Source organism: Oreochromis niloticus, linkage group LG10 (genome assembly GCF_001858045.2).
Source record: "Oreochromis niloticus isolate F11D_XX linkage group LG10, O_niloticus_UMD_NMBU, whole genome shotgun sequence".
NCBI classification, from domain to species: Eukaryota; Metazoa; Chordata; class Actinopteri; order Cichliformes; family Cichlidae; genus Oreochromis; species Oreochromis niloticus.
Genome location: NC_031975.2, coordinates 30,327,249 through 30,347,272, shown reverse-complemented (window position 1 = coordinate 30,347,272; position 20,024 = coordinate 30,327,249). Strand labels below are relative to the sequence as shown.

General features: G+C 42.3%; 1 protein-coding gene and 1 long non-coding RNA gene across 3 annotated transcripts in view; one reads left to right on the top strand and one right to left on the bottom strand.

Annotated features, from left to right (window-relative positions):
- grk6 (G protein-coupled receptor kinase 6) overlaps nt 1-9,796 on the top strand; it is a 54,101-nt gene extending 44,305 nt beyond the window's left edge. For both annotated transcript variants that reach the window (XM_003453964.5, XM_025910694.1), the window contains 9 exons: nt 24-164; nt 939-1,129; nt 1,210-1,247; nt 2,434-2,523; nt 2,839-3,047; nt 4,392-4,529; nt 6,813-6,950; nt 7,758-7,892; nt 8,144-9,796. In XM_003453964.5, the coding sequence (XP_003454012.1) occupies nt 24-164; nt 939-1,129; nt 1,210-1,247; nt 2,434-2,523; nt 2,839-3,047; nt 4,392-4,529; nt 6,813-6,950; nt 7,758-7,892; nt 8,144-8,194 (1,131 nt within the window). In that variant the 3' untranslated portion in view covers nt 8,195-9,796. The remainder of the gene's footprint in view (nt 1-23; nt 165-938; nt 1,130-1,209; nt 1,248-2,433; nt 2,524-2,838; nt 3,048-4,391; nt 4,530-6,812; nt 6,951-7,757; nt 7,893-8,143) is intronic.
- Nucleotides 1-18,678, bottom strand: part of LOC102081641 (uncharacterized) — a 35,015-nt gene extending 16,337 nt beyond the window's left edge. The window contains exons 1-2 of the long non-coding RNA XR_269536.4: nt 18,237-18,678; nt 1,502-1,622 (exon numbers count right to left, since the gene is read on the bottom strand). This is a non-coding gene — a long non-coding RNA (uncharacterized LOC102081641). The remainder of the gene's footprint in view (nt 1-1,501; nt 1,623-18,236) is intronic.
- Between the last annotated feature and the right edge of the window lie 1,346 nt (nt 18,679-20,024).

Genomic DNA, 20,024 nt, shown 5'->3' with positions numbered 1-20,024 from the left:
TTCTTCCACCCCGTCGTCTGCAGGTGTGTGCGTGTCAGGTACGAGCCACGGGGAAAATGTACGCCTGCAAGAAGCTGGAGAAGAAGAGGATAAAGAAGAGGAAAGGAGAGTCTATGGCCCTCAACGAGAAGCAGATCCTGGAGAAAGTCAACAGCAGATTTGTAGTGAGTATCTCATCTCAGCTTCCGATTCAGCTCGAGGGATCGTTTGCAGTGGCAGTAATTAAAAGGCAGCGCTGAGGTTTGCAGCGTCTCTGCTGTGGTTTGATTCTCGACCAGATGGACTTCATTCAGCTGTTATTTGATTTGGACGGACGTCAGTCGGCTGGTCCGGTCTCCCGGGGTTTAATGCGAAAACCCACAGATGGCTTTAATTAACACATCTTAATCAGTTTAGAAATCTTTGGCATGATGTTTTTGTGTTTATGTGTGCAGAACAGAACTTGCTGAACTTCCTAAACTTCAAAGGATTACAGTTTTTAAAAGAAAACAGTCGACGGCGCGGACAAACTCTGATTATCGTCAGCACAGACTCTGAGGACAGCACGCACATTTTTAATGCAATTCAACATCCTCGTTGCAGATACGTCTAAATCCTAAATGAAAACCAGCCACAGCAGTTCCCCTGCATCAGTCCGTAGACCTCTCAGTGTTAGAGATCTTATAGGGTTGCCTACAGATTCCACATATTAACATCCACGTGTGTATGAAGAGACGACGCTTCACCGGAGCCTCAGTAAGCATGTTTGCAGTGTGTGTGTAAGCAGCTGCAGCATACTGCTTGACAACCTCGGGGCTTTAGAGCAGCTCTCAGATCAGCTCGTCGGTTTAGTCACAAACGGCTGAAAGTTGTGTGAATCATGCAAAGCCGCCCTAGAAGAGTCTATGAATCACTCCCAGCTCCAAATGCTTAAACACACGACTCCTGTCCATCTCCAGGTCAGTTTAGCGTACGCCTACGAGACCAAGGACGCCCTGTGCCTCGTGCTGACTCTCATGAATGGCGGCGATTTAAAGTTTCACATCTATCACATGGGCGAGGCGGGTTTCGATGAGAAGAGAGCCATCTTCTACACCGCGGAGATCTGCTGCGGCCTGGAGGACCTCCACCGGGAGCGGATCGTTTACAGGTGAGCACGCAGACACCTTCCTCTCGTCTCATTGGCTCCTGCCTTTCTGCTCACTCTCCGTGTCTTTATCTTCTGTGCAGGGACCTAAAACCAGAAAACATCCTGCTGGACGACCACGGTGAGTCCGATTACCGAGGAGGAGATATCGCCACCACAAACATCATCAAATCTTTAATTCTGCGCGTCTTTCAGTAACGTTGCAGTAATTCCAGTCAGTGTTTGGAAAAATAAATATATGGCAGGTGGGGGGACTGGGAGGCCTTGTTAAAGACCTTTGAGAAGCATCAAGTTATATTTACCTGACTCAAAGACAAATCATTACAAAGCATTAATGGTTAACACAACCAGCTCTGCTTCCACTCCAACGCTCACTTTTGCAGTTTCAGTGTTTGCTGTTAAACAGCAGAGGGCGCTCTGACTCCAGGAAACTCGCCTCAGGCTGCGCGACTCTCTGCTGACGCATCATTACTGACAGGGTGACTGAAATTAACTCCTGAGAAAGAAGAGACAAACATAAAAGTCTAAATCTGAGATTCTCAGTTTGAAAAAACTTTATTTAAAACCATGATTGGTGGTTTGTTCCATGAATCTCAGCCGTCAGTAGGAATCTGATTACATGACAGGAAGAAATCTCTGCTGCTTTTTAGCTTTCAAAGATAAATGATCAGGTTTTTTAAAAGTGTATTCTAAATACAGGGCTGTGTGAAAGTCCTGAGCCACCCCTCCTGTCTTTACATCTCTCTTACAATGAGCCAAACAAACAAGCTTTATTTTCTCATACAATATTGTACAGAGTACAACATGCAGTGAAATGTTTTGTGTCCGTGCTGCAGACGTAGCCGCACCGTTCCAGGGCTTGTTGGTTTTTCTTTTTTGCTTGGGGGAGGTTTAGCCAGGATGCTCACTGGATACTGGGTGGGAATTGAACTTGCGACTCGCGCTCCAAAGGTGTGTAGGCTTACCACTACACTATCCAGCTACTCTGGACTCTGTTGTCACTTTCAAAGTGGTCTCGAACAATAGTTCTCCAGCTCGCTGAGGGTCAGTCAGAGTCCAGTCCGTGTACCTGGACCATTTTAACTCTGACTTTTGAATAATTCAATCTTAAAAAGAACTAAAGGGATGAACGAGCTGTGCATCGACATAACAGACAAGTTTGCAAAGAACAAGCAGTTTGTTGCCAACACAAAAAACATCATTTGTTTCCATTTCTTTAGATAAATCTGCAGATGGGTGGATGGGTGGGTGGAGTATTTCTTTAATTAGCTGATTATCCTCATGTGTGCTAACGTTTGTGTCTTCAGGTCACATCAGGATATCAGACCTGGGTCTAGCGGTTCATGTGCCAGAGGGAGAAACTATCAAGGGACGAGTGGGAACAGTGGGATACATGTGTAAGTGACCTCTGACCTTTACTGAGCAAGTACATTTATGTAAGCACTGCACTAAAGTATGAAGTGCTTTTATTTCACATCAAAACATTTCAAAGGAGCATTAAATGTTTTTACCAACTTTAATTTAACACAGACATTTCACTATAACAGAAAACTTTTACACATTAACACTCGGTTATTCTTGTGTATTTGTACTCAGGTTATGTATTTCAAGACTTTTACAAAGTGGTAATTGTACTTTTACTGTAGTACAAACGTCCACCTTACGATCCACATTTCTAATTTCTCTCCCACCGCCTCCTCGCTCCCCTCCAGCTCCAGAGGTGGTGAAAAACGAGCGGTACACCTTCAGCCCCGACTGGTGGGCGCTGGGCTGCCTGCTGTACGAGATGATCGAGGGCCAGTCGCCTTTCCAGCAGAGGAAGAAGAAGATCAAGAGGGAGGAAGTGGAGCGGCTGGTGAGGGAGGTGGAGGAGGAATATTCCAGCAAGTTCTCAGAGGACGCCAAGGCCCTCTGTAAAATGGTGGGTGGATGCGCCGGCGAGCAGCCTCATCAGCTTCTTTCTCTTCGGCATCTTTAGCTTCCATCTGCCACCGTCGTTGGCTTAACGTTGAAGCTCAGCATCTGCCGCCTCAGTCACACCATCAGATAGCTGGCTGACGTTTTCTTACTCTGAAAAGCTAATTCTAAAAACCAGAGCGGCTGAAACGTTGCCGCGAGATCTCCCTGCTTTAACCTTTAATCTGAGCTTTTGAACTTTGAGATAATCATAATCGCCCAATATTCCTGGATCCAGGAGGACGTGTGGATCCAGATTAGTTTGTGATATTTACCTGAGATGTACACAGATACATTTATCCCATTCATCCAGGCTCGGGCCCGGAAATAAGACAACGTTGGCTCATAACTCCACGAGGCTGGGGGTGTGTCTCCACCCAGAATCCAGCCTTCTTTGACGTGAAAGACAAACATGTTAAAACGCTGTACCACGTCCTGGTCGAGGGCCAAATCACAAACAAAACAAATGACCGAATTCACATGCAGAGAAAGACCAGGAATACGACGCAGACGTGTGCATTTGCCGTCTTCGCCGTGAGCTGATGGATACGTCTTGCATCGTCCGTCTGTGGTTCAGCCATGTTTGCTGAGTCTGCTAACAAACAGAAGACAGAATAACCTCCCAACAGGAAATACTGCAGTTTGATTTTGGTCATTGGTCAGATTTCCACCTGCAGCTTTTTTCTATAAATGAAAGTCAGGTGGGAGGTTTATTAAGGTGAGATCTGTTGTTCACCTGTAGTCTGAGTTTATCCTGACTCATAATTGGACTCCTGGAGGGCGATTACACACGGCTCAACTGGTCTGCATACACTTAAAGTAATGATCTGCAATATTTTGGCTGAAAGATGGGAAATTATTCTCGTCTCACTGCAGGGTTACAGGAAAAACCTGAGCTGTTCCATGCTTGGGAAAAACAAGATTTAGATTTGCTGCAGAAGTTTCACCACAGCAGACGAGGGAGACGAGGGAACTTCCTCCTGAAGATCAGACTCACGATGTGTACAGACTGTGGAGGCCAAACAAGCAAAGCTGGATCACTGGCACAGTGTCTGCTTCATTTTAATAAAGAGGGTAGCAAACATCTTCTCCCTGCATCCAGAACTCTTTGCCTTTGGCTGCTTTTCACGCAGACACGTCATGGTTTGAATACCAACACACAGCTTCCTGCTAAAACTCTGTAAAACTGGTGGAAAATGAAACCCGGCTCCACTTTTGTCAGAGGTGTGACCGCTGACTCTTTAACACCTGACCTGAAGCAGTAACTCTCCACCTTCTCTAAAGCTCTGCTGTGTTTTTAACCCCTTAGCTGCTGGCCAAAGATCCCACCGAGAGGCTGGGCTGCCTGGGGGGCGGAGCCACTGAGGTCAAAGCTCATCCCATCTTCCGCTCCATCAACTTCAAACGGCTGGAGGCCGGCATGCTGCAGACACCCTTCATCCCTGATGTAAGTCCACAGTGAGCACACTGACATGCTCACTGGTTTAGCTTTATTTAAAAAAGGAAAAAGATTTTCATTTTTATCATTTAGAACAAAACTTGGCTTCTAAAGAGTCGTTGACAAGTTTGTGACTTGACGTTCATGTACGAGCCTGAAAACAGGTTTGTTGGTAACCTGAGGTGAAATCTGTGACTTCACTGAGGATCCAAACTGAGAGGAGACTCTTCATCTGTCACACATTCATGTTTGTTTCCCTGAGTGAAGATAAATGATGAAATCTGTATCTGTCAGTGCGTACAGTGTTTGCCTTTATTTTGGAAGGTTCAAAAGTACAAAGTCAAAGTTCAAAGGTTGGAAAAAAACCCTGAAATCCAAAAATAAACACGAGAAAGCAGGAAGGACGCGGCGAGCAAATCAGGGATCATAAACAGAAGTCTTAACAAACAAGACTATTTATAGATGAAGCAGTGATTGCACAACGAGGCGCATGAGGGAGCAAAGCACACAGCAGCTGACAATAATCAGCGACAGGTGAAGACAAGGGGAGGGGCAAAAACTAGACTAGGCAGCATCTAACCAATCAAAAGGTGTTTCATACATCATCACATGACTCTTCTTCTGCACAAAATGATCCCTATGAGTGCCACCTACTCCACAGATGGTGATTAAAAATCTATAAAAACATAAAAACTGTTATAAAAGGATTTGTGATTCCTTTGAGTTTGTGCACAGAGCCGCAAAATAAACGTTTAATTCCACCAGTGATACTAAATACACCAGAAGAAACAAATTCATGACTCAAAACATTAAATATCACAAAAATACAAAACTCAGTAACATCTCTGGGGTCACTACTGCCTCATGTGGACATCGCTGGAATCAAAGACCGTTAAAACAATCAGAGCCGTCTGTACAGTTTTAAATATCAGCCAACATCACAGTCCTAATCCGGTGTGAGCCAAACAGCAAAAAGCCTCCAATCATATCACTGATCCAAACAAAGACAAAGGTCAGTCTTAAACCCAGGCTGCTCTAAATTAAGTAATAAAATCAATTTAATCACTTAAGTCTGGATGATTTGGAGGTTTTTTTTGTGTTGTTACTTGATCATAATGAACAGGGTTCCCCAACGCCAGGCCTCGTGGGCCGTCGTCCTGCAGGTTTTAGATGTGTCCGCTGATTTAAATGGCTAAATTACCTCAACATGTCTTGAAGTTCTGCAGAGGCCTGGTAATGAACTAATCATGTGATTCAGGTGTGTTGACCCAGGGTGAGATCTAAAACCTGCAGGACACCGGCCCTCGAGCCCTGGCGTTCTCCACCCCTGGTGTAGATAATAAACCGCATAGAATAAATAGCATAAAAGATCAACCAGATCCTGATCTGACCCTCTTAGAATCAGCTGATGCATTTTTTATGAAAGAAAGGAGGAACTGCAGCGACTCGGTGTGACTGAGGAGGATGATATGATCCTCGGTGGTGACCTCTAAAGGAAGCTGCTCAAAAAAGAAGATTCAGTTATTTATTCAGCATTTTGGAACCGTCATAGCTTCATAGGAAGTTTTCATGTAGATATAAAAATGTATTAGGTGACTTAAAAAGCACAAAATCTACTTCATGGCTCTATTAATGGAGCTGATTCTGAGGGGGTCAGGTGGGAGGCCCTCGCTGATTTTCTTGCAGTAACCCCGGTGTTAGCCGATAATGCGAGAGCCAAGTATCTAATAATAACTCTGAGTGAGAGCCTGTACAATGGGAGCACTCCACAGCACAGTGACTGAGTGCGTCTCCGAGGCCCTGGCGTGATTTGTGTGAAGCTGCTGCTCCATACAGCAGGTTTCATGTTGGGCAGGTACAGAGCGAGCTTAAATCTCATCAAAGAGACGCAGAGTTTGGGTTCAAGGTGTTTTTCCCCTTTAGGTGTGCCTCCAAAAGATGCCACCGAGGAGGCAAACTGGCAGGTTGCAAAACATAAAAAGGAACTCAGAAAAACTGAAGGCACTGTAGGGGTGAAGCAGGATGTTCCCAATAAAAGCCAAAGAAGACTGCAAAGGTAAACTCAGGCTTGTGCTGGAGGTAAACAGAAGGTCTGACGAAGCGAGGGCGGAGACTCGGAGTGACGCAGGTGGAAACGATCGCAAAGTCAGGAAGCAAAAACACACAATAAATACTTCAAAAATGAGACAGGAAGCAAACGTGGGGTCAGATCACTGGAGATGTTTGAACTTGTCTCTGCTGAGGCTGATGACCTTTGAATTCTTATCAGCTGTGTGTGTTTGTGTGTTTCAGCCTCAGGCCATCTACTGTAAAGACGTGCTGGATATCGAGCAGTTCTCCACGGTTAAAGGGGTGGAGCTGGAGCCGAAGGACGAGTCTTTCTACAGCAAAGTGTCCACGGGCAGTGTTTCCATTCCCTGGCAAAACGAGGTTAGAGACTCAGACTCCTGCTGTAAGACTTCCTGCTGAAAAAAAATCCAGGAAAATGAATTTGTTCTCCTGATGATGTTACCACCAGCATCATGATTTTTAGAGCTTTTGACATTTATGTGACTAACAGCAGTGAGAAAATGTTAAACATGCTGCCGCTGGTGTTCCATCTCAGTGGGAGGAGGATAAAAATACTTAATTGGAAAAACACAGTCTTCACTTTGTCTTTACGCCCACTGTTCACCCGAGAAAATGGTGACTGTTAGGAAAAGTCGCCTGACCTTTTCAGCAGATTTCAGAGGTTTAAAAAAATAAATAACATATCCAGGAAATCTGGATATGTGGATGGAACTAATTAAATTAATTGATATAATTAAAAGATTACATTTCAAGTACAGGAAAGTACATCAAGTTATCCTAAAGCACCAGCACATGAGTTCTTGCAAAGACCGGAAGTTACGGGATGGTTCACACTCCCCACGTAATTAGATACAGTGCTCAAAACCGTGGTTACATGAGTAACCAAACATTCTATTTGTTCTTTTGAAAAATAGTCTTAAATGTAAAAAATGTTACAGAAATCAAGCACAGCTTCACCCAGGCAGGCCATAGAGTCAGTCCAGGCTGCTTTGCAACCCACCTTCATCCCTTTTTCATGTCATATCAGATCTGTTGCCACCTGCTTCACTAACGTCTGCTGTCCAGAACAAGTCGAGCCTTTTGACCATGTTACTGTTAAAAAGGACAAACTCCTAACTGCCTTGTGTTTTTGCACAGGTTCTGAGATTTTTGTCTTTTTCTCTGCAGATGATCGAGACAGAGTGTTTCACAGAGCTCAACGTTTTCTACCAGGATGGGGCGGTTCCTCCTGACCTGGACTGGAGAGGACAGCCGTCTCCGACACCCAAACAGGGACTCCTGCAGCGACTGTTCGGCAGAAATGTGAGCAACCTCCCTCAGCTCAAAAACATCACCGCTCTTTTATTTACCGGCATCCATCAACACACACGAGCTGTGAGCTAGCACAAAGGACGCAAACACTAAACTGTATAGTCTAAGCTACGTCAACAGACAGACGGAGTTAATAAAAAAGACCAGTAAATACATGAAAGAAGCAAATTTAGTCAATAGAAAAATGATCTTCATTCATCTGTGAATGACAGCAACATTGTGCTCTCTTCCTCCCCCTGCAGGACTGCTGTGGTAACTGCAGCGACAGTGACGAGGAGCCCACCAGGCTGTGACACAAACCACACACATACGATCTGATTTGTTTACAACTTTTGCACATTTGTATTTTTACGGTAGTACTATCTAAATGTCAGAATGTAAATTTTCATCATAGCCATAATGTTTAATGTTATTTAAAAGTGTGAAATATCTGCTGTTCAAATCGGGAGGCGGAGACAGAAAATGAACTCATTTTTTTTTGTTTTGCCTTTTATTTTTAGTTTGTTGTTATTATTTGTCCAGGGAAGACTTTGCTTTTGTTTTCATCCACTCACACACTGAACTGAGAGCTGCTTCTGGCTGCGAAGCAGCTCCACTGGAATAAGCGCCTGCTGTAGAAGTGCCTTGCTTGAGGGCACTGAAGTGAGGACTGAACATTCCTCCATGTCTTTGTCCAGGGAAACTTTCAGCCTGTGAACTGTGACCACTTCTTCTGCCCTCCATCCTGCTGAGACCAACCTCACGGCTTTTTTATTCTCTTGTTTGCGAGCTGGGATATTCGGGGTTTGAACATTTGGGTTTTTTAGAATTTTTTCTGATGGATTTCATGAGACAATCGACTCCTTGTGTGTGTCAGCGCAGCTTCAGTCACTCTTGTTAGTAAAATATCAGTTTTCAGATGTGATGGGAGACGAGCCGTCCAGTTTTAACAGAAACTCTGAGATAGAAATGATCACCTTTAAACGCTCCTGGTCACTCAGAGCTGCATTTACCAAGACACCTTATTGTGCCTTCATTTCACTCACTCTGGTTTATCCTGGCGAGGGTTGGAAAGCAGCTATGATTACTTACCGGCTGAAATTCAGAGCAGCAGCAAAGAAAACTGTTACACCAGCTCTGGTAGTTTCCAAACTGCCACCTTTAACCCCTGATAATAACAACAGTCAGCCCGGGGTTTAGTTTACCCACCAAGACATCTGGTTGGCCAAAGATTTTATTTTTCACCTTCACTTTACTGATTCATCTTTTTGGGTCATGTTACAAACTGCCTGTGATGGCAGCCTGTGCAAGCTGCTTTGCAACCCCCCACCAAACCCAGATCCTGTCCCTGATGCTGTGCTGTAGCTCCCAGACCAGACTCATACTGCCAAATATAAATCACTGCAGATAAAACAATTAGGCTTTTTTCTTTTTATCCCAGTGTTTAGTGCTGCAGACTGGATTTCTCTCAGGGTTTCTGCTGCTTCCAGTTGTTCTGGGTTCTTTCTACTCGGTCCAAACTCTCTCAGTCACTCTGAAACTGAAACAACAAGAATAACTGAAGCTTTGGGGTCAAACCCTGAGACTGAAGTTGGACAGTTACAGTCAATGGCTTTCTATTTCTAAGCTATTAAAATGAAATACCTCTGAATGTACAGAATGGCTGCCATGTTGTTTCTGCAGAATGACCTTTAGGACAACAGATCCAACTAGACGCCAAAGTCTCACAAACATCCGTTTGTTTCTGCTGTTATGTAAATTCTCCGTAGCGGATGAGTTTGGAAAACGTGTGGAATTCTCCTTTAACTGTCAGCATTCCTCTTGGCTCCAGAATTAAAGCTGTACCATAAAATACGGTCATTTTTTAAGACGTTCTTCACCAAGTTTTATAAAAGAAAACATGATTTGACACTTTGCACTAGTCGTGTTTCTCAATCTGTGCTTGTCGGTATTTGGAGCACTGAGCTGTTATTGGCTCTGTAAGTATCCCAGTATGGGATGGACCTCCATGACCCCTGACCTTTTAGTGCACCTGATATCTCTAATGTTAAAAAAATAAATGGAATGAAAAGGAATTTTCATTTAGCCAGTCAGATAATGAGATTGATCACTGAGGTGAATCATGACCTTATCATGTATTTAGAGCTGGGCGATATAAGATTTTTTCATATCATGATATGTTTTTTTCATTTCAGGCGATAACGATATATATCACGATATAAGCCAAATAACTATATTTGTAAGATTTAAATGTGCCGTTGCTCACAAGTAAAATGTGAAATAATTAGCAGCTTGTTTTAATTAAAATATTTATTTCCCATAATAAGTTCAACAGGGTAGATGTACTTAAGGAACATGAGACTTCAGTTTCAGATAAATAAAGGCAAATATTGCAAACTACACAAAAGGCAGCCGCTAAAGCGTTTAAGTTTCAAAATAGAACAAACAAAACAGACTAAATTGTCAATTCCACTTAGAAACAAAATATTAATTCTAAAAATAAATCTTAGTTTGTTTTACAGAAGAACAGACAAAATTGACTAACTTTTGTCAATATCAAATAAACTGAGAACTAAAAGGAAATTCTCAATCTCTCCTTGTTGTATAGCTTAGCTTTTCAAACAGTTTTAACAGTTACTTTAGTCTGACAAAAGCCGAATGACGAATCAGCGCTTTCAGTCAGAGATTGAGCATGCACCGGTTTATTGTATATCCAGACTTGCTTTCGGCACAATTTACAGTGCGCTACTCTGTTTTTTGTCAGACTTGAAATAGCCGAAATACCTTCACACTACGGAACTTCTGTGGCCCTTCCGTTCGACAAGCTCTCCGGCATTGGAACCATCATCGGTTTTCTCTTCGGTAACCTTCGCTCACGCTCTCGGTTGATTTTTCTCTAGTCGGCAAACTCATTTCCTTCATTACCCGGGCTGCACGGCTGCAAAAACAAATACACATGTGCGCCTTGGCGCTTGTGCTGTACGTAACAAGTCACGTGACGTGACGCTGCGGCTGTGATTGGTTCGGCTCTGCGCTACTTAATTTGGATTGGCTGTTCTTTTTTTTTTTTTTTTTTTTTTTTTTAAAGAGGACAAGAGAGATGAGGCCTATCGCAATAGTTTAATTTTTCTATCGAGAAAAAGTTATTTCGCAATACATATCGTTATCGTTCTATCGCCCAGCTCTACATGTATTAAATGCAGCTAAGTAAACGCCCGGGCGTGCCCACTGTGCAGGAAAAACAAACATGAGTGTGACTGATGGTTTCTTCCATAAAGCAAGAAACGCCTGCTGCTTTTAGCATTCAAGGACAAATCATCCAGTTTTTTTAAAAGTTAATGTGATATCAAAAGTTGTGAGCCACGCGTAATCCTCCAGGTTTCCTGAAGGCGTTTTAATGTTTTTCTTTGGACATCGGCTGCTTTGTCACTCATTTTTAGTCCAGTCCTTATACCTGATAAGGACTGGACTAAAAATGAATGTTGTTTTGTTTCTTAAGTCAATTAACACTGACCTATGAATCATTAAGCATAAAGAATGCACCTAACTCAAGGGATGAACCAGCATTTTGTCTACATTTAACAGACAACTTAGCAAACATCCAATTTTAAATTGTATCTTTAAGCACTTACCAGCAGCCAACTGCAAAAACACATCATTTGTTCCCATTTCTTTAGTCAAGTCTGTGCAAAATTACAAAGGAAACACGGTTTAACAGACAGAAACACATTTTTCCACTAACAAGGTGATTCTCAAAGAGTGATTAGCTGAAATTAGTACCTTAAGAAAGAGGGGAAAATCCAGGCCTGTATGTGACCTTCAGCTGATCCATCTACTGTTTTATGGGTCTCAGTGGACGTGTGTGCCAAATTACACCAGAGCTGGACTGAAAATCACTGACAACAAGGCTGATGAATCCAAATGTAACACTTTTCTTTGAAATATGTACAGAAGAGGAGAGACGTACAGCAGTGAGTATCTACAGCCGTCTGTAAAACACGCTGAGACTAATTGTCAAAACTGATGAAATTTTGACCCCAGAAACGTAACATCAGATTTTAATGCCAATATCATCTGAAAAGGATCCGATTGGCAGCAGCCTGTATTTTCAACACACTATCAGTGCAGTGAAAGCATACCTGGATACCTGGAACAGGGTTTTAATAGTTTTGCAATTTTCATTAGTTTTTATTTCGTTTTGACTTCAGATTTTCAATTTTATATTAGTTTTAATTAGTTTTTACCAATTGTTTGCTAGTTTAGTTTAGTTTTTATTTTTTTGAAAATCCTTAGTTTCGGTTTAGTTTTGATTAGTTTCAGTTATAGTTTTAGTTGTGTTTGCAATAAAGTGTAACAAAATCCCAGTTTCATCATATCAGTCATTCTCTTCTGCTTATCCTTGGGTATGTTGCTATTCCAGCTACCATACCCTGCACCCTGCACAGGTCGCCTGTCTGTCGCAGGGCTAACACGCAGAGACAGACAACTCACATTCCCACCTATGGGTTCTTTAAATAAATAAATAAAGGCAGATGAACAACCATTGATACCAGGCAACTATAAAATGTATATCTTGGCCCCAATGAGACTATTAACTCTTGCAGCACCGGGTGTTAAGGCAATTGACTCACACAGTTATGTAGATATCCCAGTCCTGTTGTCTCGGGATGCATCACGCTGCCTTGCCTGGGGTTAGCTTCTGTTTCTGGGGATGAGGGTTGGGCGTGCTCCCTTACCTTCTCCAGGTAAGCTAGCTTAGCCTTCTTGTGTGAGCTTTTCAAGTGCACTTTAAGGTTTGTGGGATTTTTTTCCTTTTAGAAATGTCCCTCATAATTTGTCTCTTTCCACTACAAGACACTTGCTTTATCCAAAACACAGTCATATTCAAAGTAATCCCAAATTGGACTCTGGCGCTTTCTCCAGACTTTTCCTGACATGATTCTGCGCGTGGACGGAGCAGCAACACAGACGACTCGACTAACGTACTGCCACCTGCTGGCATAATGAGACACAGCAAGAAAAAAACCTGGAAACTAAACTTCATTTTCACCCTTGACTATTGTATGACACGCACACATCAACGAAAACTAAACACATTTTTGCTATAAATTCAGTTAATTTTAGTTAGTTTTGTGAACACTCATTACAGTTTTAGTTAGTTTTCCTTTTTTGTTTTTATTTTTATTTCCGTTAACGAAAATGTTTTTTCACTTCTAGTTTTCGTTATTTCGTTAGTTTTCGTTAACGATAATGACCTTGACCTGGAACATCATCAGTCATGGATCGGCTTCCCCAGAGCTCGGACCTCAACATTGTTGCAGCAGTGTGAGATCACGCTGACCAAGGATAGAACAAAAGGCAGAAACATCACAAGAAGAGCTTTAAATGTCTTTCAGGGAGCCTGGAGAAGGATTCCTGAAGACTGCTGAAAGAAATGCTGCCAAAGACAGTTCAGACTGTGCTGAAGAACACAGGTGATCATACCAAATATTGACTTTTGCCTTACATGCTGTATTTCCATGTATGTTTGCATGTTTCAATAAATCGCTGCATCTATTTTACATTTTCCAAGCAAAATAGAAACAAATGACTCAACCCTGTGAGGTACAGCACTGTGCAAAAGTCTTAAGTTAGTCTTAAGTTAGTTTTTGGCCAACACTACCAGTATTATTACTGCTGCTCTTCAGTTTTGAAACGCTTCGATGACAGCCAGAGTTTGGAAACATCAGTGTTACAGTGTACACCTGCATCTGTCGTCACTGTGATTAATTTAATAATATTATTGTTTCTAAATTACAGGATAAAAGCTGATGTCAACCACATTCTCATTAACAGGGGTCTGTGGATCCCTCTGAAGTTTAGTTACACAGACTCACTGGAAGAAGGAAGCACATCACCTCCACTGAATGTAGCCAGAGCCGATCTACGCATGCAGACATGAGCTTACAAGTTTTATTTATACCAGTTTCTAGACAAAAATATCCATAAAGCCCTAATGTGTGCTGATTGGTCGGTTAAGGACAGACTCAGTGGCGTCCAGCTCCAAATGATAGCCACACATTAGAAGGTAAACCACAGCAGAAACTGTGTGTAGAAGAAACACAGAACGGCTCGAGGAGAAGATTCTCCACCCCTGGGCAGGTGCAGGATTTCCTGGCTTCTCTACTTGATTGAATCCCCTGCCGCTTACTTCTTCTTCCACCTGTTATTACTGCATCTGGGTCCTGGTTTGGTTCTGAGTGTTCCCTGCACGCCGAATCAGCCGAGCGGTTTGGGCGCTCGGTTTATGAACAGGTGCTCTTCACTTGGAATGTCTAGCTCCAGCACGATGAGCATAAGTTTTTTCATATGCGACTAGTTTGCTCTCTGTTGTGGGCTTCAGGGTTAGTTGTTTGCTTGGTCCCCGTTTAACTGGGGAAAGACCCTCAACCGTATTATTCTTTCTTTCTTGTTGTTCTATTTTGTGTTCGCAGCTCAGGTTTTACATGCTCTTTTTCCTCATACTACATTGGGTCAGATCCAGCAGCACCTTCAGATAAAGACTCGTTCATCCGAAGAACAAAACACCTCGGACCTTCAGACTGGAGACCAGACACAGATACAGGCCACAAAAACACAGCTACCCATCTGCACCAAATGGAGAAATGACACTCTTTCAAAGAAACTGTTTCACATTCTGGACTTAAAAGTCAGGCGCTTTGAGAGAAGAGCGCATCTGCAGAGCTTAACCTGCATTCAGACCTCGATCTGCTGCAGGTTGAATACCCAGAATTTTACGTTGCAGTCAACTTCTCTGATTGCCAGATCCTGTGATTCCTACAGGAGCAAAACTGACTGTAGTTTGGTTTGAGGAGACAGAGCCTGGTTTGATTTTAACCACATGCTAAAGAGAAGCTTTTTCAGAAACTCTCACTATCCCAGCCAATGACAAAATATCCCAGCAGTCAGTGTTTTCATGTAAACCAATAGTGTAAAACTTCTCATTTTCTTTTGAGCTTATTGGAAGCTTATGATTCACAGCAAAGCAGCAACTGGAAAGTCGCGTGTCCACAAGCGAAATAACCTCGGGTGTACGTGTATCACGTTTGAGGCAAAAGACTGAAGCGACCAATGAGAGTGAGCGACATATGAGAGGGTAGGAACTACATTATCTAGACAACCAACTGACCGTCAGCAGTGTTGGTCTAGTTACTTGAAAAAGTAATTAGTAACTAATTACATCTCCAAAAAAGTAATCCTGTTACTTTACTGATTACTTATTTTTGAAAGTAATTAGTTACTTAGTTACTTTTTAAAAACATGAAACAACCTGAATAGGTAATAAAGCGATAGACCTTTCAGCCCAGTTCTACTTTTTCTGCATAATCCATCGTATAAAATGTAATCAAATTAAAAAGTCTCTTTTTAAAGATTATTTTATTAGTTCTAATCTTTTGACTTTATGCATCAAGCAAACATTTAATTTTATGCAACATTCTCTGACTTGAAGAAATTAGTTTTTGCATATTCCAGCATATAAAATGAAATAATTTTTTGTGTTTACACTCAATCTTTCAAATAGATGCAAGTAAAACACAGCAAAAATTAAATATTCAATTCCATTTTTCAATTCACTTTTATTTATATAGCGTCAAATCACAACAACAGTCGCCTCAAGACACTTTGGAGAATTGCTGGACTTTTAATCAAAGATTCAGCAGATCTATGTTCACCTGTTCAGCAGCAGTGGGGCGGGTGGAGGTTTGCCCGGTGCCACAGCGGTCATGTCAGTGGGGGGATCCGGGGGTTTCTCTGTGAATTTCACTTTCCCGTGGCAGCGTGCTCGCTGCTTCCTCAGAAGTTTAGGGGTTTTTTGCTGTAGAAAGAAGTTTTCTTCTCACGCAGAGTGAACAGCGGACGCTAATGTTTTTGTCACTTTTTACAGAATCAAACTCAAAGTAAGGTCAGTCCTTCCATGCTTTAAACATTGCATGGTCGTATTCTCTCCTGCATTCCATATTATCCATTGTTGATTGTTGATCTGCCCGTTACCATGAATGTCGCACGCTCGTATGTCATTATTATGAGACACTCACTCCCATCACTGCCCATCAGTGACGATGTGATGCCCAAATCACCTCATTCAGGCGCCAAATAGGTGAAAATTCACCATAAACTCCGCCCCTTAAGCTAAAGACCTTGTTGACATTAAGCTGAAATGCATCTTCTATACAACCAACAAGTCATATGTTCATCATCTGAAGGCAAAACACGCCTACAAACTCTGCAAGCTTCCAGAATAAATGTCTTGATGCATGCTCAATCATTCAGGTAAGTAAATCCCAAAAGGTTGATTCTGTTCATCTTGGGACTTCAAGAGTAACGTGGCCTTTTAGGGAGGAGAAAAAGAAAAGAGCAAAAACTGCACTGGACGAGGAGCTCTTTAAAAATGTATCTTCAAATCCCAAACTTCATGAATCCAGGTCGAGTTATCCTGAATTAAATGACCTACATGAAAACAGCAGGTGTGTTAATGGTCTGCTAGTTTCTCGCCGCCGGCGTGGTTCAAGGATTCAGGCGGTGCAGCTCTGAATGTGTCCATCATTGTTTCTACTCTCCTGCTAACAGACTATTCATTACCCCGGAGAGCCTTTCACTGAGGAATAACACGCTGCCGTCATTCATTCATTTATAGTGAGAACTGCTCCGGCTGCTTTCACACTGTTACAGCTTTATAGATTATAAAAGCACTTTTCTGGGAACCATCGCCTTTAAACCCTGAAAAGCTTTAACAAAACATAACACAGACTGAAATAAAAGCACTCGTCCTGGCTCTGGAGTGACCTCAGCACACATTCAGACGAGTCAAATAATCGTTAGAAAGATGACGTCTCTCCAACTCTGTTTTTTGACCTCGATAAAAAATATGATGGTTGCAAGGAAAGCGGTGACGGAGAATTAGAAGAGAAGTCCTTCAAGAGTCCGACTGAATGTAGACGAGACTACGAAATCTGCTGAAGAGGCTCTCGTCTCTTTAACGTAACACGAGCCTTCAGAATTTATCAGTCGTCATGTCTCTGACCCTCAACATGAACCTTTATTAAGAACAAACAAATCCTCCATCATCTCTGTGCCAGTGTGTTTATATTAGCCGACCCAGTCTGCAGTCAACACCCATTCACATCTTACTAATACAAATTTCTAATCAGCCAATCACATGGCAGCAGCTCAGATCTGGAGTTCAAAGTGAGCATCAGAATGAGAAGGAAAGATTTACGTTACTTTGAATGTGGCGTGGTTGTTGAGTTGGGTGTTTCAGAAACTGATGATCTGCTGCGATTGTCCCTGATAACCATCTGTAGAGTTTATAGAGAATAAAACCAGACAATGGCCACCCAAGACAACCTGATCAGACCGCAACAGAAAGTCAAATAACCACTCTCTGCATCCAAAGTCTGCAGAAGAGCATCTCTGAATGCACAGCATGGTCAGGCTTGAAGCAGAAGACCACACTCAGACTGTCACTCGTGTCAGCTAACAACAGGAAACCGAGGCTGAAAAAACACATTGTTTGGTCACATGAGTCTTCCTCCTGTGACATTCAGATGGCTTTGTCAGTATTTGGTGTAAACAACATGAAAGCACAGATCCATCCTGACTTACATCAGTTCAGGCTGGTGGTGGTGGTGTAATGTGTGGGGGGTATTTTTGGCCACATCTTTGGTTGTTTAGCAGCAACTGAGCATCATTTAAACACCACAGTCTACCTGATCGTTGTTACTGACCATGTCCATCCCATTAAGACCACAGAGTAGCCATCTTCTGAGGGCTGCTTCCAGCAAGATAATAATCCATCATTTCAAACTGGTTTGTCCAACTCAAATGGCCGGTCACCAGATCTCAGCCCAGTAGATCACCTTTGAGTTGTGGTGAAACGCAGGTCCAACCCAATACGAGCACGGTGTACCTAATAAAGTGACATCATATGTCAACTAATCAAATTTAACCTGCAAACGTGGCTGATGTTTAGTTTTCCTGAGTGATTGATTGAAGGAGTGCAGAACCCCTTCAATCAGAACATTTTTAGATATAAACCAGTTAGCTAACATCCTGCTAACCCTTAACTCGGTTAAACCTCTGATACCCCGATGAAGGCTTAGCTAACATTTCATTTCGTTTGATGAACTGAAACATGTAAATGTCACAAAAGTTAAAAACTCAGAAGTGGGAAAATACTTTTTACTGTAGAGGTGTTTCCACTAATTTACTGAGTCAGGGTAAAAAAAATCGTTTCATTACATTCTGCTCATTTCGTGCATTCAGATATTCGCTGTAATAAACGAGGAGAAACCAGATTGAGATGAAAACACGACCAACCTCGATTTGCGACCTGCCAGAAGTCCAACAGAAGAAGATTCGTCAGGCGTCCTACCCTCGTGGCTCATACCTGTGATTTAGCCGCACCGAAAAACTAATCTTCACCGAACAGCACAAGTATGTAAAATATGAACAGCTTGTCCTTGAAAATAATGGCTGCAGATTATTTCAGAGATGCAGCGGTGTCGGCGAGTCCTGCTGGGCCTCGTCTCACCATCTAATCAGTGACAGTCGCTCACCAGGTGAGTGAAATTAACTGTAATAAGCAAGCAGGGCAGAGATCCGGCCGAGTGAATCATTTTCATGTATAAAAAAGAAAGAAGCCAGTTTGAGTCAGACTGAAGTGACGTCTGTCCGTGACACTGGTGTGAATGCTTTCACAGCTTTAATACATTCCCCGTCCACATATCTCTCCTCCTATTAAACCAAGCCTGTTATTTTACTCTCTGAACTCCTCTTTGTTCTCCTTCAAACCATTTTTCGTCCCTCCTGTTAACAAAAATCCCTCTGTTAATGTCAAAGCAAAAGACGCCTGCAGCTATAAGCTGTGGAAATGTTAAGCCCAAGTTATTAAAGGCTTACAGCGCAGCATTTTGTGAAATTAGTGTGAAACATGTAATTTTCTCCAACACGAAACGGTCAATATTGTCTCAATAATTCCTCCACATGCTGCTCTAAGTGTGACACTGATATTTGTCATCAATATTCTTATTTAATGTGAAACAGGAGCTTTCTCACTTTGAGGATTCTGGGAACCTTATTCGCAGATTTTAAAACATTTTGGCTGCTGTCAGAACTAGATGTGATTATATTTGGGAGACATGGTGGGCATAACGCAGACACAGAACACTTTGTACCGCACAGGAAGCCGATGATTTGAATATCGCTGTTTGCTGAATGTATGGCTAAAACATGGTGTTCCACAGGGTGCTGTTCTTGGACCTTTATCACTTATGTTATGCTTGTTGGTATTATTGAAGAACACAGTGTGAGTTTCCATTTCAGTGCTGATGACAATCAATTATATTTCTCCTATGAGACCAACTTACGAGTTAAACAAATCAGCACATGGCTGCTGCAAATATTATTACCTAAGTAATACGTCCAGACTTATCACAGGATGTACTTTCCTACTATGCTATTTGTACTTCTCATCAAATACTACTAGTTCCTGCATTAATAACCACTGCAATTATAACCAACATAAACGATTTCACAGCAAACATTTCAACACAGGTTGGCTGTTAGCCCGACTTCTTGAACATTTCCTGGATGTCCTGGTTAGATTTTCCAGCAAAGAAAGCTTATGTTCAAGAATCATTTAATATTTTGTTAATTACAACAAAATTAAATAAAACGGACTCGTTCTTCTGAGCTGACTGTGAACAGCTGACATGATAGGTCCATATTAATGCTGACAGAAGTGATGGTTATGCTAGTTTGACATGTTATCGTCCCAATAAAACCTCTTTGGAACTAGGAAAGATTGGCAGGTGAATTTAATTTTGTCATATTTGGTGAACATTCAGCTGCAGCGTGCTGCTCGTCATGCAGAGGATCAGCAGGCAACACCGCCAACCTTTGGATGACCACATTCAGGAAACTCAACTGGCTGTACTTCTAACTTCATTTCTACAGTTCTAAAGTCACATGATCACAAACAGATTGCATATAATCGGCAACTTGATTCAGTCACACACTGGTAGCAGGCTGACTCCGTCTTATTGCTGTGTAACTGCCGTCTCGTCTCACCAAAGCTGTCCTAAAGATGGCGGTTGACTGCAAGTG